The 24,956-nt window shown below is 36.8% G+C and overlaps 3 protein-coding genes across 3 annotated transcripts; 1 reads left to right on the forward strand and 2 right to left on the reverse strand.

Annotated features, from left to right (window-relative positions):
• Positions 1-1,791: 1,791 nt before the first annotated feature.
• LOC145602252 (uncharacterized) lies at positions 1,792-8,974 on the reverse strand. Its single transcript, XM_081658429.1, has 3 exons — positions 8,836-8,974; positions 8,405-8,678; positions 1,792-2,155 (listed from the first exon to the last, which is right to left on the reverse strand). Exons 1-3 carry the CDS (start codon positions 8,852-8,854, stop codon positions 2,107-2,109), a joined length of 342 nt encoding a protein of 113 aa, XP_081514555.1. The 5' UTR covers positions 8,855-8,974; the 3' UTR covers positions 1,792-2,106.
• Positions 8,975-13,225: 4,251 nt separating this feature from the next.
• On the reverse strand, positions 13,226-17,577 carry LOC145602307 (uncharacterized). The gene is made up of 4 exons (XM_081658497.1): positions 17,303-17,577; positions 14,979-15,077; positions 14,785-14,893; positions 13,226-13,922 (listed from the first exon to the last, which is right to left on the reverse strand). Exons 1-4 carry the CDS (start codon positions 17,488-17,490, stop codon positions 13,782-13,784), a joined length of 537 nt encoding a protein of 178 aa, XP_081514623.1. The 5' UTR covers positions 17,491-17,577; the 3' UTR covers positions 13,226-13,781.
• A 2,631-nt stretch (positions 17,578-20,208) lies between these two features.
• LOC145600645 (uncharacterized) lies at positions 20,209-21,489 on the forward strand. Its single transcript, XM_081656528.1, has one exon. The coding sequence runs from the start codon at positions 20,209-20,211 to the stop codon at positions 21,487-21,489; it is 1,281 nt and encodes a 426-aa protein (XP_081512654.1).
• The last annotated feature ends 3,467 nt before the right edge of the window (positions 21,490-24,956 follow it).

Here is a 24,956-nt window from a genome sequence, read left to right on the forward strand (position 1 = left end):
AATAAGAAAAACTTATATTAATTGAACAAAAAATAATAAAGGCCTAAAATTTTAGAAGAAACAAAACTACGAGTAGATCATGAGCTACTCAACTCGGTAAAAAACTCGATCACATGTAAAATGTTTTTGAGTCGAGAACCCCTCAATTCATGATCAACCGCTCGATTAGCACCTCTTGTTGAGTCTTAAGGATATTACCAATTGAATAATTTCAAAGATCAATCAGTTTTAACTGTGGAATTAAATTAAGTACATTTGGTACATGAAGAATTGATTTTACGTGAACGAGTTTACCAAGTATAATTAAAGGCTTGAACTTAAGTTTTTAAGTCCAATTGACAAACCCGCCGCCCATTAGATCAAGCTTAGCAAAAGTTGAGGAAATAATACAATTTGACCCAACTTATGCTTTTTAGAAAGATATCTTTAATTTCTTCATTCATTGGGTTGGATTTTGAGTTCAAAAGTAGGAGCCAAATCATTGAACTCGAAAAAACTAAAAATAAGCAGATCAAAAGATTCAAACCAGCCCTAATTACATCTATTGGGTTTTGTGTCAACTTTTTTATTTTATTTTATTTTATTTCTTTCCAAAATAAGAATTTAAAGTTTCACAAAACCACATAAAAATTTGGAAAAATTGCCCAGAATAATCCCACCTTTAGGCCGTCCGCTAAAAATAATCCCACCTTTGGATTATTTTTAAATAATCCCACCTTTATACCCACTCCGCTATAAATGGTCCAAACCGGTCATTTAACTTGTTATAACAAGTTACCATACACGTGGCAGCCTGTAATTGGTCAAAAAAAAATAAAAATAAAATAAATCTTTTTTTTTTTAAAAAAAGTAAAATAAATAATTAATATTTAAAAACCATCAACCACCCAAGCCAACCCCAACCCCTTTCACGCAGCTCCGGCCAGCCACGCGGCTCCGGCTAGCCACGTGGCTCTAGCCATCCACGAAAACCCAGCTCCGGGGCGCGGCTTACCCCTTCCCCGAAATCACCGCCACCTGACCACCCTCTCCCTCACTCCTTCCCCCGCGAAAACCCAGCGAGCCACCGAACTCGTTCCCCGATTCCACCCCGTCGACCACCCTAGCCACCATAGTCGGCTATGCCGACCTCTGTAATACCTCGAATCGGACGCGCTGACCTCCCCCGTCGTCTCCCGATGCCGGCCTCGCTAACCACCACTACTCTCGATTTCAGACGCGCTGACCAAAGGTGGGATTATTTTTAGCGGACGGCCCAAAGGTGGGATTATTCCGGGCAATTTTTCCTAAAAATTTAGGGCAAAGCAAAACAATAAATAATGTTTTGTGTTTTTAAAGCACTGTTCTTTGATTCAGATGACTCGTATGCCAACTTTGAATTTTTGCTAGTTTACAAGTAATTTGATAATTTTAATAGTTAGGTGTTTATTTTATTTTTTTATTTTTTCAGGAAAGTAGTTAGGTGGTAAATGTAAACTCATGTTATGATTTTATTTATTTTATTTTTTGTACAAAATTATCTATTACTGTCGTCATTGATGGTAGTGTAAAATAATGCAATTTAAATATTTCGGTGACAAAATAAGCACTGTTAAGTTGCCCGAATAGAGATAGAGTTCTTGACCCAAACTACATGTACTCGAATTTTCTAAGTCACTGTCAAAAGGTTGTAGACCCAACATCACCCAACCCAAAACCGACTTGTCTGATCTAGGAACCGATTGATAAACATGAACCCTAAACTAAATTGCTATTAGTTCCGTTGCTAATGTGTAATGTATAAACATGATCTGGCGCCAAAATGTACAATAGCCCACATTTATCTATATAAGTCAAATAAAATTAAGGGCAAACCTCAAATTTTTTCAGGATAATTCACATAGATTTTGGAATTACTTACAAACTATATGCATCAGTTTAAATAATATTACGAATACTGATTTCTGCAATAATAAAAGCTCTGATCACAATATAAAGACGGCAGATGTGGGCATCAGAGAAATGCTCAAGATTCACAGATGAGCATGCCCATAATTGGACATGCCTTCAAGAAGGGGACACATAGTCACATATAGTTTCGGTAGAATACCTAGTAGAGCAAGGCGACTAGAAGCAGCATTCTTCGAACAAACAGCAGCAACAGAGGGCAGCAAAACTGCAAAAAACAAAATAAAAAAATTATTGCGAAATAATCAATAGTCAAGTAAGAACACATGATATATTTTCAGTGGCAATAGAATGGTAGATAGAACACTTTATAAAACAGAAGGTTGTTCTGCTGTGTACGATAGAATACAAGAATTATGGAATTAGTCAATTTAAAAAAACTCACTCTGTATTTCTTAATTCTACACATCTATCTTGCAATCCAATGCTCTTTCCCTAGAGTGATTCATGAATGGTTGTATATTCTAATTGATTCATTACAAGTTCATAGCAAAACACCGACTATTTTGGGCCAATATTAGATATATGGGAGTCATCAACGTCCCAAAATAATACGAAATTGGGGACTATGAAACTCAATAGCAAAAGCAACAAGACCAGATCAGAGTTATTACTGGACAAACCTTTAAAGCAAAAATAAGCTTAATTCACAAAAGCCCACCCAAACTTACTCTTCAATTCGGCTTCAACATTTGCAAGGTGCAACCAACAAAAAATGCACATTACAAAAAATAAAAGATCTAAGAACAAGCAACAAAGGAAGAAGGCTGTAAAAGTAGATGATGAACTATGTGAGACTGCCACTATTCATGTTTAAGAATTTGGAGGAAACGAATACCCTATAAGAAGGGGTTAAGGATCTTGCAGTCCTTTGTAAGAATGTCACTAACAGATGCCGTAGATGCGAAGGTAAAGCGATAGTCTTAACTCCTACTAGAAATCCTAGAGGATCGCTAACAAAACGGAGTCTCAAAAGCCCATTTATTGCACTGGTCTCAAAAACGAAATTCTCGTATTTTCAGGCAGAGCACTAGTAAAAGATCACATAGAGGCCTATGAAAGTCACGTTTTTTCTTAAGTTAAGAAAGATGGCGCCTCTAAAAGCAGGAAGGATGTCTTCAATTTAATCAGCAGCCAAGGCGAAGAGAGAGTCCTACCATCACGAGGGATTCGAGATATAAAGAGATAGCAAGCCGGGCCAACCGAGAGGGGAGAACGAATGGCTCAGGAATCGACCGGTTCAGAGCAGATTCGATGCGAACGCCTATCGAATCATAGGAGCTACAAGTAGGGTTAAGAAATCCAAACTTCTAATCCTAAATAAAGTCAGAAAGAGCACATAATTTCCTGGACTCAAAACAAACACTGCAGGAAGTTGGGCTGCTACCTAAAACCTGCTGATGCAGAGAGCTTCGAAAGTGCATACTTGTGTATGGTTTCCAATAGCCATGGGAAAGGAAAGACTTTAACACTGATATAATAATACAATACTCTATGATGAATTATGGCACATTGAACATTTTAGAAAGGAATTTCAATGTATTTTATATGGCCGAAAACATGTGACAAGCAAGTATATCAAGGGAGCCTGTCTTGGCTGTTTAGTTCTCAATTAGAGTGAAGGCGTAAAGATACTGATTTCACTGAAGCACCAGTAGCCTATGGGTCAGATATTTGCTATTATGATGAGGGTTTCAGCATACCTCTACAATATTAACCTTCTCACCACCCCCACCCCCTCCTACAATATTAATCTTTAAGCACCACCAACAAAACTACATAACTCCAATCCACCTTATAAATAATAAAATAATCATTTTGCAAATTTTGGTGGATATATATTCTCAAGATTCATGAGATAAAAACACTTGGGAATGTTGGGACACATTGTGTTTGCTAAAGAATTCTCCACTGTGTGCAAGGAAGTTTGTGAGAAGTCTGAAGAATAAAGTTTAAGGAGTGGTGAATTTCAAAAGGCATGTGAGGACTTAAGACTGCCGACTGCTCCAATACTGGCCATATGTTGCCATTCCTTCTGTTATTGAAACATCTTCAAACTCAGAATTGGTGCAGTTTGATGCATAAAGGCCATCCATTAATAGTGTTAGCAAGACTATTCCCTAGGCATCAAATCTCGTTGACTAAAGAAAAAGAGGTTTTGGCTGGTGTTTGCAGTGGAGGCCTTGTGTATCTAGAAAACATGAACTTGATTTTTCCCACTAGAAAATACATCTTTCACACATTTTAGTGTGGGAGTTGTTGGGCAAGAATTGTAAAGAGCATCCTTGACAAAAACAAATTGCTACAACAATTCAGAACAAATAATTTCTAAGTTAAAAGGCTTGAAGTTTATAGTGCGCCATACACAGAATTGTAAGTACAGCAAATTAATGCAGCTTCCCATCCAAATAGCCCCTCTGGTTTAGAGAGTATTGATAAGGAAGAGGCTTAGTTTTAAAAGGTGCAAGGCGCACCAAGGCGCAAATGGTCCTTGTAGCCTAGGCGTGAGGCGCAAGGCGAAGGCGCGCGGCTTTTGTATGCAAGGCGCATGTATTTATATATTTATTTCAAATAATTTTTTTTTCTTTGATTGTACTTAATACCAATTAAAAAGATCCATAATAAATTAAATAATGATATATTTAAAGCTAAGGTAGTCTTAATTTGAAAAAATGTCCACCATTTTTCAATTTATAACTTAAATCTTAGTTATTTTCCTTGAGGCGCAAAGGCGCACCTTACAAAAGGCGCTTTGAGGCGCACGAGGCGCGCACCTTTCGTAGGTGACCGAGCCTCGCCTAGCTAAAGCCCATTTCCTAGAGCCTGGGAGTGAGGCGCGCCTAGGCACGCCCGAGGCGCGCTTTTTAAAACCAAGGGAAGAGGAGTGGTATCCAAATACTCTATGCTTACTCAAAGGTACCAGTTAGTCTCATGTGTTAGTCGATCAAGAAAACACTCAGGGGTACATGCAAATAGTAGGAGCTTTATATTGAAAGGGCATGAAAAGACTGAAGGTTTTCATTGCTAGTAGTGAGATAGATCAAAAGAACAAACTCTTTCTTCTGCCTTCTAAAGGTTCCTGCAGTACTTCTAAATCCCAGATGCAATTGGACCGAGGTGTCAACTGATATTGCAGATGGGAGATCTTTTCAAGGGAAGAAGGCAATCTTGGTAGTGGTTGACAGATTGAGGAAGTATGCTCATTTGCAGATGCATCTCATCCCTTAACTGGTCAAACAGTATCACAGTTCTATCTGTACCACAATTACACATGACATGTTTCTCTTCCAACATTGTAAATGATAAAAATAAAATATTTTTGAGCTAACATAAAGAAAAGCTCTTTGCCAGCAGCAAGAGAATATGTATGTATCCACAGATTATTTTTCTCCAATGGGTGTCATGATAAGGCAATTATTGGTACACAACTGTAAATTTGTTTTGCAAACAACCTAAGAGGTGGCCTTTTGGGCTTTGAATGACTGAGGGAGGTACAACACTATCTATCGTATCTACCAGGAAATCCTCTATATTCAATGAAAATTGAACCCTACATACTGTGTCTTGTGAGAGAGTAATGTGGCTGCAATTGACAGAACTATGGTTCCTACCGAAATACTTCGTACGTATCAAGATGCTAGAGTATTCACTTACAAGGGAATCAACACAGAATGAAGATTCAAGTAAATAAAAGAAAATATAGATTTAGTTGAGGTAAGGATTTGAGTTTAAGCAAATATCTACCTATCAGGCCATAAAGGCAGAAATCTCCTGAGTGCCCAACTGCCTATAGACCTCCGAACGAGCTAGCAACCAAATGTACGCTATGTTTTGATAGAGAGAAATGGAGAGATGCATCCTCCCTTGTTTGGATATCTAATGCAAGGAAGGAAGGGGAGGGAATTGAAAGGATCCATTTTCCTTCCACTTTTAATAAATCAAATCCCTCCATTGTTGGAGAGATTTGGAAGGAAAACGAAACGTCTCCTTCTCCCTCCCCTCCCCTCCCTTTCCCTTCCCTCTTTTTCCTTCCCCTCCCTTTCCCTCCACTGTTGTTATCCAAAACATAGCATTAACAATGTGTTTGGATTGAAGGACATTGAGGGAAAAGAAGGGAAGAGAAATGGAAAGATGGAGTATCTTTCATTTGGATAACAAATGAGGAAGGAAGGAAATTGGAGAGGAGAGAAATGGAGGGATATAATTGTAAAAAATTTGATCCTTCCAACAATGGAAAGATTTGGAATGAAAGAGAATATAACCACTTGTCCAAGAGAGCACAAAAGGCAACTTCAAGATAAATTACTATCCCTATAACTTACCCAAAATATACAATTTAGGCTTAATCACTCCCTATTTATGTTATTCGAACTCTTCAATTTACATCAAGTACCTGGGTCGAATCCTCAACACTTAGACCCTTCATTATTAATCAAAATTATGAAAAGATTTCACAAAATAGCCAAGTCAGACACTTAGACAAGCACCCATATTGGACATGGGTACCGAGTTGCAATATAACTCCTCATGATCTACCCAATGCATGCAAGCCAGTTGTTAGGTTTGGTCATCGATTCTTCATCAAACACACACTTACACCCATCAATATATCTCAAGGCATGTATGTGGTTACGTGACTAATCTGCTAGGCTAAATGAAGAGCTATTTTAATCGGACTCAAATATGCATCCAAGTGCCTAACTCGGCTATTTTGTGAAAATTTTCGTGACTTTAGCCTAAAATGAAGAGCCTTGTCCATTCCCATATTAGAGGATCCAACAAAGGTGCTTGACATGATATAAAAGATCCAATACTTCCATTATCTTGCATTGCACACTCACCAATCACTCTTCTATAAAACCATCATCTACAGCATCCCACTCCATGTTTTCACTCAATTCACAATTAGTCAATAAGGAAGTAACAATGCGAGCAGAAAACTTTGATACATTTTAATTAAATAACTATGCAAAATTTGACCAGAACCTTTCTTCAGCCTTCAACTTACTTTACAACGTAAAATTTGACCAGAATTTTATCTTCAACCTTCAACTTACTTTACAACATGAAAAAGCTAGTTGCTTGAGGGATCTACTATTCCACTGTGACCCTTGTTTAATCTCAAGCTTAATAGGAAAATATCACATACGTTTCCTATACACTGAGAATGATTCCATCAGAAGTTAGGTGGATATGGATTAAAGAGAGATGAAAATGATGTGGATCTAAAGCTTCTCTTAAGCATTCATTATCATTACTCCAATATTCACAGCCTGAACTATGCAGTAGAGCATATCAAATGCAAGTTGAAACTCAGTCAGGTCAAGTTCTCAAGCCATCCCGTATCAATAACAATATTTTGATCTAGCAAACATTAACAATATGTAGGGATGGCTATCATGGCAAGAAAGGGAGGTGAACAGAGGAAAGGAGTTAACTTGCATCTTCCTTCCAAAATTTCCCAACATTGGAATCACTTATTTAATAATTAGGGAGGACAATGGATCCCTTCATTTTCCCAAAGTCATATCTAAACAATGGAAAATAAATCCCTCACTTTTTTCTTCCTCTCTTTCCCTCTAAATGCCCCCATCCAATCACATTGTAAGGAGAGGAATCGAGTATACTCTAGTTCTGCCAAAATTTTCTCATGCATGTGCGTAAACTTTGATTTCTATCTATCTAATGTGATGGCAGATCAACACCAATTTAAAAAATGGAGGATTGGATTAAAAAAATTATACGCCAAGTCATCAATGAACCATCTCAGTAGTTTCTTAAGAAGATCGGAATATTAGGCTAATCAAGCAACACTTTGTCATGGCATACATGAAGAAAATTTGTTGGATATGTCCATGCTACGAAGAACAGAATCAAAATTAAAATGATCAACAATGTAAGAATGATCATTCTAGATTGTACTGAAAAGAAGAGAGCACCTGATGACTAAGATGTGCAAGACACGAAGGAGGAAGCACCAAAATTCACTAGTAAGAGTATTACATTAAGGAATTATGAGAAATGAGGAGAGGTGTACTAAAGAAGAATCCCAAGAGGATGCAAAACAACTCCAAAATCCTAGTGATCAAAGCAATTTACTTTAGCAATGATCACGAGAAACAGATCTCTTACCGGCTTTGCAAATTAGACTCATCTCTTAAAGCCACATACTAAGTATATACACATAAACACGTAAATTAACACTAACACAAATAAAGAACCATATTCATCACACTTCACATCTGTAGAATCTCTTCACCTCGTCAATGCACCTAAACCACCCGAATTTGCAAATGAAACCAAACAGGAAAATCAAAAACTATACTCATCACACTTCACATAAGTAGCACATCCAATATGTCACAAATTAAAATTCCACATAACAAACATTACATATCATGCTCCCGAGTGTACGATCTAATTAGCGAAATCAAAGGAGGGAAAGAGACAAGCATACCATCCCTTCAAGAAGGAGAAACAACCATCATCTCGATGATGGGAATGCTCACAATGATAAACTTGGGTGGGTGGATAAGGTTGAGGAGGCGGCGGAGGCGGAGGGTAGCCATCATTGAAGTAACCCTGGTAGCCACCAGGTTGGTGGTGGTGGTGGTGGTGCTGAGGGTAACCTCCGCCGTACCCTGGCGGTGGAGGGTACCCTTGTGGTGGAGGGTACCCTTCATACCCTGGTGGTGGTGGTGCTGATGGTGGTGCATATGGTGTACCATACCCTAATAATTCATCATCATAAATTCATAATCATCATCAAAATTCAATCAAAAATACCCAGAAAAAATAAACAATAATTGATCAATATATATAATAAAAACTGGGAAATTTAATTCAAACTTGAACAAGAAAATTCAATTCAATTCAATTGGGGTTTACCTGGAGGAGGATAACTCATTGTTTTTGTTTGGTGTCTTCTGTTTGAATTTGGGTTTCTTATGAATTAAGACTGAATAATTTGATATTTTATATTTGGTGAAATACTCAACGAAAAGAAAATTTGGAAATAATTAATTAAATTAGATTTTGGTATTGAAGACCAATTCTGAGAAATTTGAAAAAATTTGCCAGGCTGTATCCAATAAGGTGACACCTCGTGTGAGCTATGTTTTTAGTAGTGATAGAGACAGAGAAACTTAACTAGATTGCACTATTACGGATTTGTCTATTAAGTGCTATACTTTGGCTCCATCAGAAGTTAACAAACTAATGAGCCGAGTTTGAGCTTAAACAAAATAGTTTGAATGTGAAGCTAGCTGAACCTGAACTCGAACTCGAACATGAATGTATTTCGCTCGTTGGCTTGTGAATAGTTTTGCTTACCAAAAAAAAAAAAAAAATTGTTTTTTACTTATTCTATCTGTTTTATTATTAAGTGTCCATTTATTATATTTCACGGGTTTTAATTCATATGAACAAGTATAAAAAGCACGTGTAAAGTACATTGGGAATACTTATCAAAAGTACAATATTTTGGATTTTGTTTTTGTTGAGAGAATAACGAAAATCATGTATGAAGTACATGAGGGCACCAATTTTAAAAAGTATTTAGAGAAATTATATACTTCGTACGTAGTATATAAAAAGAGGTATAAAGTCAGGGTATGTAGGTCATTATGCATGAAACAAAAATTAGAATAGACACTTAATTTTGGGACACTTAATTAGGAAACAGGCACTTAATAATGGGACGGAGGGAGTATTATATTCCGACTTTAATACTACTTTGTATTCATGTACATTTACTCTACTTATTATTTATATATACGTATTTTTTCAGAAGGGCCCAACAAGGGAATTAAGACCAAATACGGTCCCTAAACTTTGGTATAAGTTTGATTTTGGTCCCTCAACTTTCAAAAGTCTGATTTTGGTCCCTCAACCACCAATGAGTCATAATTTGTGGTGGCTATTACAATAACTTAGCAAAGTTTAGGGACCTATGCCTATTTAATTCCTGACATGGCCAAAGTTTAGGGACTTTGCATTTTTATTTTATTATATTTCTGCTGACTGGACCAAAGTTGAGGGACTTTCATGCATTTCAAGTATTAATCCCATAAAATTAACCTTTCTAATTGCCGAACTCGCTCAATAATTTATCCTTACCAGTTACCTAAACATAACCACAATAGTCACCACTAGAGCTGTCAATTCGGGTAAATGGGTCGGGTCTGAGTCGGGTTAGTGTGGGTCGAGTCATATCGGGTCGGGTCAGTACGGGTTAATGTCGAGACCTATGCGGGTCGGGTTCGGGTTGAGTCATGCTTGAGTCGGGTCACGTCGGGTCATACATCTTATCGGATTAGGGTCGGGTCAATAACAAGTCGGGTTACATTTGGGTCGGGTGAAGAACAGGTCGGGTTACATTCGGGTTTTTACGGGTTTCAACGAGTTAGGGTCTTGTTCGGGTTCGAGTCGGGTTCGGTTCAAGTCAATTATTTTCGGTTTATAATCAAATCCGGTCATTATCGGGTTTGAGTCGGGTTCGGTTCAAGTCAATAATTTGCGGGTCATAATCAAGTCGAGTCATTCTCGGGTTCGGGTCGGGTTTGGTTCAAGTAAAAAACTTGCGGGTTATAATCGGGTCATTTCCAAGTCGGGTCATTCTTGGGTTCAACTCGGGTTTAGTTAATAATTTGCGGGTTACAATCAAGTTGGGTCATTTAAACTTGTCTGGTCATTCTCGAGTTCAAATGGCAATTCAATAATTTGCGGGTTATAATCATGTCGAGTCATTTTCAAGTCGGTCTCGGGTGTGGTTCAAGTCAAAGATTTGAATTCCCTTAAAAATAATAATAATAATAATAATAATAATAATAATAATAATAATAATAATAATAATAATAATAATAATAATAATAATAATAATAATAATAATAATAATAAAGATAAGTCAAGTAAGATTAGAAAGACTTGCTATTGTCTGGGTCCCGTGTATTTTTTATTTTTTTGTTTAATTTTTTTTTTTTTTTTGCTGCTGTCCAGTTCAGTTTTTCTTTGATGAGGATTATGTAAGAGATAAGTCAAGTAAGATGAAAAAGGCCACTTTTGTTTTATAATTAGAATCTATATTAATAAATTGAAAAAAAAGCCTAAAACTCAATAATCAATACGGAGTACTCTTTTTATCCTAAAAATTCCTAAATCCTAAAATTCGGGTTAGTAATAGGTCGAGTTTAAATTCGGGTCGGATCAATAACAAGTCGTGTTGAATTTGGGTCGGGTCAATTACAAGTCGGGTTTATTTCGGGTCGGGTTTAAAATCGAGTCGGGTTAGGCACGGGTCGGGTTGAACTCGGGTCGGGTTAGTAACAGGTCGGGTTGAATTCGGGTTTTGACGGGTTAAATCGGGTTTGGGTCATTCTCGGGTCTGAGTCGGGTTCGGTTCAGGTCAATAATTTACGGGTCACATTCGGGTCGGGTCCTCTCTAGGTCGGGTCATGGTCGGGTTCGGGTCTCAAATGCTCGGGTCAACTCGGGTCTAGGGTTGGTTTCAGGTCGGGTTAGGTAGGGTTCGGGTCGCCATTTTTTTCGGGTTCAGACGGGTTAGGGTTAGGGTTGGGTTAGGGTCGGTATTTCGGGTCGGGTCAGCTTTTGACAGCTCTAGTCACCACCACCACCACAACCACTAGTCTACCGCCAATACATAAACAACCATCGGGTGCCACCATTATAACACCACAACTGTCTTAAAATTAATTTAAAAAAACCCCCCCGATTACCAACAAATCTAAAATGTCAGTCAAATTAAACCAAAAAAAAAAAATCAAATCGAAAACAAACAAGTTTTGAATTAAGAAGAAAAAAATTGAAGGATAACCCATGTCAAGTTCACGACCTCACTTTGTGGGAAATTAAATAAATTCAAGATTGGAATGAGTAAAATAATTAGATTAATTAAAGTTAAAAATATGGTTAATTAACATATTAGTAGCAATTGAATTAAAAAAGGCAAAGTCCCTAAATTTAGTCCAGTCAGCATTAGAAGTCCTTAAACTTTGATCCAGTCAGCAATTAAATATGGCAAAGTCCTTAAACTTTGCCGACTCATTACAATAGCCACCACAATTGATGAGTCATTGGTGGTTGAGGAACCAAAATCAAACTTTTGAAAGTATAGGGACCAAAATCAAACTTTTGACAAAGTTTAGGGACCGTATTTTGTGTTTACTCCCCAACAAGGTCGAAACCTCTCACAAGTCCTCTCGACCCGGGTAAGTGAGCTAACCACTTTGGGAGTGGGAAGGAATGGTAAGGCAATTCACACCCTAAAATGCCTATAATGAACTTTGACTCCACAGATTTGCAAATTTATCCACTAGTGCTTGGTAAATGTACCCCAATTTAATAGGATTTGATAATTTATATTTCCTCCGTTTTCTTTTACTTGCAATACTTCCCTAAAAATAAAATGTCACAATACTTACAACACACTATAAAAGAAAAGTTACTTTAGTGAAAAACTATACTTCCTCCGTTTTTAAATACTTGCTCCATTTCTCCATGCGTGGAGTTTTAGGAGAAATTGGATAAAGTAATAAAATATGGAGGTAGTGGGGTAGTTAAGAAAATAAAAAATTGTAAAAAGTAAAAGTAGTGGAAGAATAGGAGGAGAGAGAGAATTATGTTGGGTCTACTAAGTGTGAGAAATGAATTAAATATTGTAAAAGCTTTCTAAAAGAGGAAATGGAGCAAGTATTTAAAAACGGCCGGAAAAGGAAAGTGGAGCAAGTATTTAAAAAATAAGGGAGTATTATTTCCCTTATTTAAAGCACATAGCCCACTAAATTACACTTCTAACAATCACTCACCCCATTTTAAATTGTATTATATCATGTGAACCCCAGATTTTTTAAATACCGTGAAAAAGTGTATGTTGCATCTAAAAGAAAACGGAGGAAGTAATTTTTATTTTATTTTTTTGGAGGGAAATTTGATATTTTATAATTAAGAAAATTATATTCATGTGAGTTTGTTTTGATAGATTCAACTTATATATACAAAATTTAAAGTTGTATTGATGTGAATATGTGATTATTTACACAAACGTTGTTTTGAGATCAACTTGTTTGCAAAATGCCAAGGTTTGGTTCAAACTCATTACGAATTGAGCTCAAACCCCAGCTCACCAAGTCAAGGTTTGGCTCGGCTCAGCTCAGCTCTTGGCCAACACTACACGACTACATGGCAAACTATTTTTGTTTTGGCTGTGTTTTAAATTCATTTAAACCACCCTTTAAGAAAAAATAAAAAAAAACCTACAAGATACCAAAGAAAAATCCACTTTTGCATTGTCCTTTCGGCCATACACCATTTGCTATGTGCTGTAACATGTCAAATGAGAACAAGCTCAAACTCGTTTTACCATTTCTGCCGTAAAAAGTACCACTACAAAAGAGCAAATCAACCAAGCTATCTGCCTACTTTTAAAATATCAATTACAAATGTACTTGGTCATAGACTCTTAATGGCGAAATTCTTTAGCACTAAACTCGTGAAACTACAAAAGGTAAACTGCAAATGAAGCAGTTCTGTCATCTGTTGAGCAGAAACTAACGTTTCTTCTTGTTTGCTTTGGCAGCACTCGATGGGCTTGCAACAAGGTACACAAAAAGAGAGACTATGGAGATAACTGAGACTAAAGAACCATATTTAGCCAACAATCTCTGCAATTACAGTAAACACAAGGTATTAGTATACTTGAAAAACTGGAAAAAAAATAATTATCCAAGGAACAACTCATGGTAAGAATAAACTCGCACCTTAGCCTGAAAGATCCACAGCACCATCAATTTATAATCAACAAGACAAATGAAAAATCATCAGTGAACAATTGAACATGATACATATAAATTATGGGGAAAGTAGAATATATGTTCTGAGACACTCACCCAATCGAATTTAGCCTCTGGGGGTCTGTCTTCAAGGATGTCCAAAGGAAAGATTGGCGTGGAATACGATTCCTACAAGTACATTTATACTTCATGAGTTTTTAAAAACAGAACAACAAAGCTCTAAAGGATAGAGTTGACAATTGGTATGAAAGTATCAATCCTACTGAGTGTTTCAAACATGGGTGTTTTGAGCTTCATGATGAGTCCTCTTTCTAGCACCAAATGCCACTCTGACACTAGGCAAAGTATTTTCCCACAGGCATGTGGCAAGTCATATTCCCACCCCCAAGGAAGAAAAGGTAACTAGCATAACTTTCCAGAACATCATTTGATTATCGGTGAATCAAGAATGACATAATACTATATGGTACATAGGGTGGTTGGACACAGAATTTGGTTCAAAGTAAGATCATATTGGCAGACCATAATATGAGCCCCTTGAGCGCATGGTCTTCATGGTAAATAGGCTAATAGTATGACATGGAAGCTTAAATTCCATTTGTAACCACCATTCATCATGCAAAATTAGCCGTATCATTAAAGGTTGGGGACAATACAGGTCAACAATAAGCACTACGATTTACGTGAACCGTATATGACCCACAATCACACCTGATTAACCCAATTTACTTCACCTACACTTGTGCCCTTTCTTTAATACTTAAATTATTTCCTCATTTCCAACAGATGCCTTATAATCCCTTGCATAAGTGATAAGTCTCATTGAGGCAAGTAATAGATCTGGATGTGGTGACTATGGGTAGAAAACTCAGGCCATTCAGCAAGCGTCATTCAGCTGAAATGATTTGTACTTATGCCCCAAGGTAAATTGAACTTATGCCCTTATCTAGTTGAATAAAATGATGTTTAACTAGCAAAGAGAAGAATAATATTGAAAATGATTTGTATATAATTGAAATAAATATTAAACCTGGAGAGCAGCTTTAGTTGGAACACGGTATTTGATGACAGCTGGTGCACCATGGAACTTTCCTTTCACTTTGGCTTCCAACTCAAAAGAGTGTGAAACAAGAGCACCACTGGCAACAAAAAAACGGTTTAGTTCATAGCTATTGAGCTTTACACAGACATTTTAGAAATTGAATGTGGTTATGAGCAACTAACACATCAAGTCTCTCCCATGAATTTGAGGTTTTGCCATCTATAAGATCAAAAGCATCTTCAGGCCAGCTCTCATCAGTCAGGCTTACATCATACGCCGTCCTGAGAACATAAAAAACAAAAGAGGTCATTTGTGTTCTCATTTTCAAGGAAGAGCATCAACTATCACGGACAACAATAAGCTATTGCGTTGAAACACAAAAAAGATCAAAGGAAGGCCATCAAGTTAGCAGGTGAAGAATATTGACCACCAAGTTTAGATAACAAGAATAGCAATGGTTGGAAAAACAAACAAATATGCTTAAGCAGTTAAGCACCAAACAAGAAAACAAAAGGCATTAATGGTAAATAATACATATTGGTGAAAAGCCTAAGACATTAAATATTCACCAATTCCAAGTGTGTGACTGAAGCAAACCCAAAAGCACAACTTAAGGATATGCAGCTTTGTCATCTCTGAGAATCCAAGACAGTAATGATAATCTTTATAGTTACTTACGTAGCTCAACATATGAATCAGCTACTGTCAAGTCATTGAAGGGTCTTTAATATGGTTAACTAAAGTGAGGTTAGCAGTCACACAAAAATATTGATCCATGTCAAGTGAAAATACATATATACACCCCCTTCTTTCTCTCCTTTGTGCGTGATTATGCATGCATGTTTAATCATTGTTATCACTTAGATTCTAAAACAAGGTTCTTTGAAAGTTGGGCTGCTGAGCTTAAAAGTAGTGGAAAGGATTGGTCATAGCAAAAAGAAGCCACTTTTATAGGTGTCGCAAGCTTGCAAGTAGCCACAGTGAGTAATATACCATTCATTTGAACATGATCTAGCAGGTGTTTTTGTGATTTCAATCATTTTTTTTTATTTTGGGGGGGGGGGGGGGGGGGGGGTCTATGCCTCTATCCAACAAGTAAGAAGCAACAAACAAAAAAAGTGCTAGCCAACATCATACTCCAATTGTAAAGCTAGGCTTCTAACCTAAATCAAAGGGGCTCTGTAATCCTTACAGAGATATAGTCACTTTTTATTTAAACAAGGGGACAACAGAAATGGGTCACGTTCACCTTGTCTATCCATACACTGCTCTTACTCGAAGTAAAAATAACTCAAGACTTCAAGTGTAATTTTAAACAACTCTACAACTATGCTGGAAATCCAGGCACCTGTGTAGCACTATATCTCTTCCTCCCCATGTCCCTTCCATCCCCACTCACCGACTCCCTCTCCATCTATCAATATCTGCAGGTTTGTCTACAATCTATATAAAAGTTCCATTTACTAATTAAGAGTATTTGTTAAAGTTCAAGTGAATCCTCATCCTGGTACCTGAAGGGGAGTTAGTCTAATCAGGCTATTTCCTTATTGGTTAGAATTTGGTTTGGCATGCAATAATCAAAGTGACAAACAGACAACATCCCTAGCTATCAGATGAATGGGAGATCAAATTGTAAAATTCAATAAAGGCTATTAACGGTTGTTTCATGGATTAATAAGAAGCTCAGTTGCTATCCTTTTGCTTAAAACCTAAATAACCAAGAGAGGGAATCAAATAGTCTATCTATCATAATCTTAAATGTATTAGCATTACTCTAATTACTCCTGAATCGGAAAAAACAAAATGAAGATTTTCGGGGAAAGTTCTTATACTTAATCAACTAAACATGGACATCTGAGATTATATTCTCAAAGACATAGCATAACATTTTAATATTCTATCGATACACAATCTCTTCAATCATCAATGGCAGCCTTCCTAGGCATCTTGTGGAAGTTCTTAATCCACCAAAACATTTAAAATTATTCCCAAATCATCAACTTGCATATTATTCAAGATTCTATACAATTTCCTCAATCATCAATTGAATACTGATTGCGTTATGCCTCGACATCGACATAATGTGACTAATTAAGCTGAATTATAGTAATAGATCTAGCTTATTACTACTCCTTACTCCTCAACAAATCAACATTGTGATGCATAAAACTGAAATTCTTACATTCTCGATTACATTTCATTTAAAAATCAGCTACAACACGCAAAACTCGGCAAACAAAATCAACAATTAAATACAAATTCCAATCAAAACCTAAAACAAAATTCATTAAATTAGCTCAAAATTTTCGTTCTGATATACCTAAATACACAATCAATCACAACAGAATCAATCATCAATTCATCATAAAACAAAAATGAATCAAAAAAGTCAACGAACACAATCGATTGAAAAGTAAAACGACAAACTCAAGCTCAATCAAAGAACCCTAGATCCATAAATATCAAATTGATTAAGTAAGAAAAGAATCAAAGAGAAGATGATTACGCAGATCCTTCGTTGTAGATATCGATGGAAACAAGAACACGTTCGGCACCAGATTTGAGGCGCTTGAGTGTGGCTTTCTTGTGAGCGACGATGAACGGGGCATCGGAAGAGGCAACAGCAGATGATATAGCGAGGAAGAGGAGAGAGAAAGAGATGAAGAGTGAAGCGTGGAGAACTCGGTTCGCCATTGATGAAGCTCGAGGATTTGGTTTACGAAGATGAGACTCAGCTGAGGGGTTGAGTTTGTTTGTCCAAGTTTACCAAAATCACACAATTAGATGTCTATAAGTAGGCTAATTGATGTTTGAGATTTGGTTTTATTTTCATTTGGAGTACCTTAAAGTTTTGATAATTTCAACTTTGATGGCAAGTAGTACAAAATAAGTTTATGCACAAAAATTAAGCTTAGTTCAACTCATATTTACTTATTTCAGAAAAAAAAGTTCACATCAAATCATCGTGTGCAATTTTTTAATAAAATAGACATTAATACAAATCTAACAACTTAACAAGACCCCATAGGCCCATTTGACACATAAGGTTAATGTTTAGTCAAATTAGACAATCAGATTAGATCTGACCAAATCTAAGCAAAAATAAGGTGAACTAAACAAGCCTGAAGTTGCTTATTCTTGGAATTCAATGTAATAGTGCAAGTTGTGTTATAAGTGAGTTTTGTACTCACTTGCTAAGCTCATTTAGGATAAAAAAAATATCATAAAATTCAGTTTGCGGTTTGGATTACAACCAAAATCGAATCCAATCCGAATTAATTTGGTTTCGGAAATATCAATCCGAATCCAAACCGAATTAAAATTCGATCCAATCCAATCCAAACCGATCGAATTAATTCGGTTTTTCAAATTAGAATCCAATCCGAACCGAAATTTGTTCCCTTCTTTGGCAACATTCAAACCCGAAACTCGAACTTCACCCTGAAAATTTCTACAATCAATTCTTGTTAACTACATTCTTTGTTAGAGAGTAAGATATTGAGAAAGGAGAATTGAGAATTAGGTTCTTTTTTTAAGTTTATATATAAAAGGGGAAAGTGGTTGGATACTTTGAAAAAGAAAATGGGCTTAAAGTATTGGGTCGAAATTCAGTTTGTAATTCGGTTTTCGGTTTTTTTAAACCCCAAACCAAATCCAATCAATGATCTATATTTTTTAATTTTTCCAATCCGATCCAATCTGAATTCTAAAAAATCCTAATTCGCTTTGGTTTTCAGTTCGGTTTTAATCCGAATTACTTTCATCCCAACTAGAGAAATCACCGAGTCTAAAATATTATCTTGGAAGTTGCTCTTTGGATGGCTACACCAATGGCGTATATAAGAATTTAATGTAGGGTAAGAATAATCATATGGACTATATAAAAGCTAGTCTTGATAAAAAAAAAAGCCAGAAAAAAAAATGTTTTTTTTTTTTTGAAAAATGTCTAGATTTGAATACGAGAATTCAAACACCACCTGCAATAATTAACCAGCTTACTACAATCGGACATTAATATAAAAGTTGCTTCAACTTTATTTTTAGCAAACTTTTAGGCTATGCACTTGCATAACCTTTATGCACGTTATTGGATCCAATCTGCCCATGGCTATTACATACTTCCTCCGTTTTCTTTTACTTGCAACACTTCCCTAAAAAGGAAATGTCACAATACTTGAAACACACTATAAAAGGAAAGTTACTTAGGGAAAAATTATACTATTTCCCTTATCTAAAGCACATGACCCAACTAAATTACACTCCTAACAACCACTCATCCCATTTTAAAGTGTATTATATCATGTGAACCCAACATTTCTTAAATACCGTGAAAAAGTGTGTGTTGCATCTAAAAGAAAACGGAGGAAGTATGTTTTGGGCTTTCTCCCATTCCCTATAAATACACTTAATCCAAGAGTTGGAGAGAATTTCTTTTTAGTTACTTTTTTTTTTCCCAAGGTTGACTCTAGTCACCTCATGCAGTTTAATTTGATATATATATACTCCCTCCGTTACTTTTTACTCGCAACAAAGGAGGGAGTTGCGGACTCCTAGGCAAAAGTTTTTAAGGGGAAAGATTATATGGAGGGGCATGTGATTAGAGAATTAAAAAGGGAGGGAAAAGAGGAGAAACTTTATGCAAGTGGGTGCATGTGGCCCCTTTTAATTTTTTCTCTCTCCTCTCTCTTTCCTTTCCCTCTCGTTTTCCCCCTTTTTCTGTCAGGAAATTTGGATGCTAATTCTTTTAGCCTCCAAATTTCATTTTGCCTCCAAAAAATTTCATGAAAATTTCAAAAGCAAAAATTTGAAAAAATAACACAACATTCAAAGCATCAGCCCCTTATAAAAGGAGCAAAGTGTTTCATAAACACCCCACAATCATATCAGTTTGCAAAAGGGATTGGGGGGGGGGGGGGGAGGGAATTCAAATGTATCCAGAAATTACAGATCATGAAGTTAAGTTTGAAAATTACAAAATCACAGACACCAAGTTAAATTAGCCCTAATTCCTAATTGCTGAGTTAGTAGTAGCAGCATTAGTGAATTTGTACATAATTAGGCTCCATTGAAAGCTCTCAAAAAAAGGCAAGCCACCTCCACTTCATCACCTACCATCAAATCTGCATAAAAAGAGAAAGGGACTCATGGCAGAAATCGAGGATGAATTTTTTAACATCAACCAACTGCTCATGGAGCACATGACAGAGATGGAAGAGAATTCCATGCAAACAGATTCAGGGTCTAGGACAGAATCTCAGCATTCAAGTCAACATGCAAACAATGAAGGCAGTGATACAGGGGACTCAAAAACAGAGGAAGAGCTGGACATTCATTGCAGCAAACAATGGGAGGGACAGCAGAGAGCTAAGCATCCAACAGAAAAGGCAGATTGTTGATGACATTCTGCTAAACATGGAAGGTGACACACTCCCAAGAGGAATGCTCACCTCTTTGGCAAACAAACATCATGTGCACAGGTCCACAACAAGTAGGTGGTTAAAAGAAATCAAGAAACACATGGAATTGGGAGAAGCAGTAGATGTAAGAACAAAAAAATTGGGCAAAACAGGAAGAAAGCCAATTGAGTACTCAGATGAGTGGCTAATGTCTGTGCCACTGTACAAGAGAACCACAAACAGAAGCTATGGTGCAGCTCTGAATGTGAGTCATGTGTTGATTCACAGATTGAAAAAAAAAGGCAGACTTAGGGCAGTCTCAGCAACCAACCACCCTGCACTAATAGACAACCATAAAATTGCAAGGCTCAAGTGGGTACTACAGCACATAGACCCAGTTCCAAGTGAGGGAGACCCTTCATTCATGGATATGCAACACTACATCCACATTGATGAGAAGTGGTTCTACTTGAACCCTGAGACTAAGACATTTTATCTCACACCAAATGAAGAGGTTCCATACAGAGCACAGCAATCTAAAAGGTTCAAACTCAAGGCTATGTTCATGGGAATGGTAGGTAAACCACTTTATGCAGAAGATGGGACTCTGCTTCACTCAGACAAGTATGGCTTGTTCCCATTTGTCAAGCATGAAAGGGCCAAGAAGAAAAGCAAAAACAGAGAGGCAGGCACAATGGAAACCAAGGCCATACAGAGTGTCAACAAAGATGCTATTAGGGACATGATTTTGGATAAAATTATCCCAACAATACATGCAGAATGGCCATCTCAGTTGTCAAAGAACATTACAATACAGTGGGACAATACTAGGCCACATCAAGTTCCTAAGGATGAAGAGTTTTTGGCAGCCACTCAAGCAAATGGGTTCAATATTCAGTTTGTGTTCCAACCAGCCCAGTCCCCAGATCTGAATATCTTGGACCTAGGGTTATTCAAGGCTATACAGTCAATTCAGTACCAGTCATTCCCCACTAATTTAGATGAGCTAATTGAGAAAGTGGCTGAGGCATTTGACATGTTTGATCCAACACTTAATAGGTACACTTGGATCACACTACAATCATGCATGATTAAGGTTTTGGAAAAACAAGGTGGCAACAGCTTCAATCCACCACACATGGGGAAGGCAAGACAACACAGGGAGGGGACATTGGAAGACATACTCAAGGTTGACAGGGGACTAATTGCTGACACAGTGGAATACCTAAACACTTTGTTTGTGCCAACTACAGGGGCTGAACCACAGCAAGAAGATATGGAAGTAGATGCAGATTGATGACGAGAGAACAAAGTAGGTGTTGAAGACAGAAGTGGGGACTTCACACAATTTTTTGTAAGTAAAAGACAACATTTTGCAAAGGAACACACAAGTCACATCAGGTTGAAGATCAGAGACTGCCACACATAACCATTAACACTAACACTAGATTTTTTGTTTGTTTTGTAATGGTTAGGTGTCTTTTGTTAATTAAAGTAGGAAGGCAGTCATGACAAAGTAGTGCACACATATTTGTGCTTTTGTAAAAGCTACAATTTTTTGGTAATATGAAATGGATATTTGAACATGAAATCAAAGTGTGCATTTTGGTCAGGGTCAATGTGCACTACATTCCATCAGATAGGATATCATTAACCATATTAGCAACCACTAGAAGGCACCTCTACAACTTCTTTTTTTTCCAAAAAGAAGTTGGAGCATCCTTCAAAATGGGCTCAAGTCATAAGAGTCCCTTCATCATTTGGAATGACATACAAAAATGATGCAAAACAACTGAGAGGGAGGGACTGGATGCATCAGTTGCTCAAGAACCTAGAGGGACTCTATATCATTTGCACACACTGCCACCAACATATCCACATATCACACCAACCCAATCCAAAATGCAACACATCCTAACAGGTCAATAAAAAATAACCACAACACTGCCAAAATGCATGAGTTTCCATCCAACAGAAATCAACAACCAGTCATACACAACCCATCAACCAAGGCAAATCAGGCAACACAGTACACCATAAACCAACAATTTGATTAACAAGCCAAAGGGACTCCAAGCATGCTGAAATCATTTCAAAACACACAACAATCACACTAAAATCATCCAACATCCCAACCAAATCAACCAAAAATCCCATAATCAGTAAAAAGGGACAATATCATTTAACAAATAAAACCACCATCAACATCAAGGGCCATAAAATAGATTAAGCTTCAAACAGTAGAACAATCACAACAAATCCATAAACACCCAAAAAAAAGGGACTCAAATTAAAGCATTTAGGGTTTAGAAATAGTTACGCTGCAAGATCAGAGATCTGGGGGGAAGTCATGAGGGTACTTGTCCCTCAAATAAGCCAAATAGCAGGGATCCCAGTCACTGTAGTCCTCCTTGAAGACAGATCTACTCCTCTTCACACCACGTGGTGAACCACCGCTACCAGAAGCCTTCTCAGGGCTCACCTTCTTCCCCGAGTCAGGATTTTTAGGGCTTTCCTTCACCCCTTCTGCACCTTGAACCACTTCTCCGCCGTCCTCAGGCAGATCAGCAACCACCGTGACAGGGACGTGGACAGGATCCACTAGATCTGCCTTCCCAGCCTCCTTCTCTTCATCGCTGGAGATGTACTCCACCAACTTAGCCCCAATTTTCCCTCTCCTGTACCTTGAGAAGGAAGAAGAGCAACGCCGAACAGGCTTCATGATTCCTGTTCCCCGTTGAGGACGGTATCGAGTGACTGTGTTGAAATCAGTCTCTGGAACATCAAGGGACTCTCTGGATCGTTTTTTGGAACTCATTTTCAAAGAGAAGTAGAAGAAAGACACAGATCAGAGAAGGAGAAAAAGGAATTAGGGTTTCAACCAAGACAGGGAAGAGAGAGAAGAGAGGATGAAGAAGCGAGATAGAGGAGGAAAGAGGAGTAGATCTAGGGTTTATGGTGTGAAACTGGAGAAATCTCCAGAAGAAGGAACGAGAAGGCACCATTTTTGAAGAGAATTGAATGAAGAACATTCAATTCTGGTGGTTGAAGAGTTGGATGATTTTTTTGAACAAATCAGTTGGGGTTGGGGTTTTTTTTGGTGGGAAGGATTAGATTAAGTAATAGTTAGTGATTTAGATTAGAATTAACTAAGCATTGATTAGGGGAAATCAGATTTGGTTAAAAAAAAGGTAAGGGTAAAACTGTCATTTTACCATAAAAAATACTAAATTAGGAAAAAAAAATCTTGTTGCAAGTAATGTGTAACGGCCAAAAATAGTATTTGTTGCGAGTAAAAAGTAACGGAGGGAGTGTATATATATATATATATATATATATATATATATATATATATGTATATATATATATATATATATATATATATACACACACATACAAGCTTTCACCTTGCAAGACTTCAAATTCTTAGGAGCCTTGGTGTTTTGATAAAGCGTTAAAATATGTTGTTAATTCAATTCACCTCTTATATAACCTGACTACCATAATACAGCATAATATGACAAATAGGGTCATTTTTTTCATAAAAAAGTGAGTAAGAAATCCAAATCAATTCACAAGTAAAGTTGAGACAAGAATGAAATTTTGGTAACTTTGATTAATTAAACTCTGCTAAATTAAACAAATAATCTTATTTTTTATAGAGACCGAACAAAACAAGATAAGAAAGCACTAGGAGAATTAGGGGATCCAAGTACAACAATACACTCAAACTACAAAGACTAACATGATGATCACATGAAGGGAAATTAGCATAACTATGTCACTCCCGCACACGAAAACATGCAAATACCAACTCGATTTGCTCATTCTCATACAACTTATAAAGGTAGATATTATGCAAATTACACTTTAACCTAGCTCACTCATGCACAACTTGAGATTTATTAGCTAGAAAAACCTCAAGGAATCAAACACATTATCTACATTAATTACAAGGAATGAACAATTAAGAATCAATCATCACCATTTGAAATCAATCATCATTATGCACTTCTCCTCCTCCCTAGTTACAACATAGCTTAGAATTAAAAGATTTAACAAGATAATCAAAGAAAAACTAATCACAAACTTACTAAGCACAATTATCAAAACTATTAATATCTAAATAAGGATTAACGACTAATTTTTAAAGAAATTAATAAGCTAAGCACAAAGATCAATCTAAGAAAAAAAGTAAATAGAGCAATAAATAGGAGAAAAGGTGAGAAATGCTCACTGAAGGATGATTCTTTCCTCAAATAATTTTTTCACCAAATAAATTTCCACACTTTCTCTCTCTAAAAACCCTAAATTAATCTAACTTTTAAAGCCTAAGAAAGAATAAAAATAGAGAGAGCCTAATTTAATTGATTTGGTGATTAAGAGTTCGTTCAAATAAAATCCCAACCCAACACCCAGAATCCCGAAAAAAATCCCAACCCAACACCCAGAAAACCGAAAAAAATCCCAACCCACCTCATTCTAAAAACGACTCATCCTCCTAACTGACCTAGATCTGTCCAAAATACCAAACCACCATGGCACCAAGCCACCACAACCACACCGAACAGCCAACGACCAAAAATGTTTAAAAAAAAAAACCAAAAAAAAATTAAAGACTCGAAAAACATACCTTATTTTCTGAAATTGGCTTTGAATTCTTGAATTTGGTTTAAATAGGCCAAATTTGACCATTGTACACTTTTCATGGTCGAATTTGACCAAAAAAACCATTAGTTACGGCCATGGAAAACACCAAGAGAA

This window comes from Chenopodium album, chromosome 21 (assembly GCF_948465745.1).
Source record: "Chenopodium album chromosome 21, dcCheAlbu1.1, whole genome shotgun sequence".
NCBI classification, from domain to species: Eukaryota; Viridiplantae; Streptophyta; class Magnoliopsida; order Caryophyllales; family Amaranthaceae; genus Chenopodium; species Chenopodium album.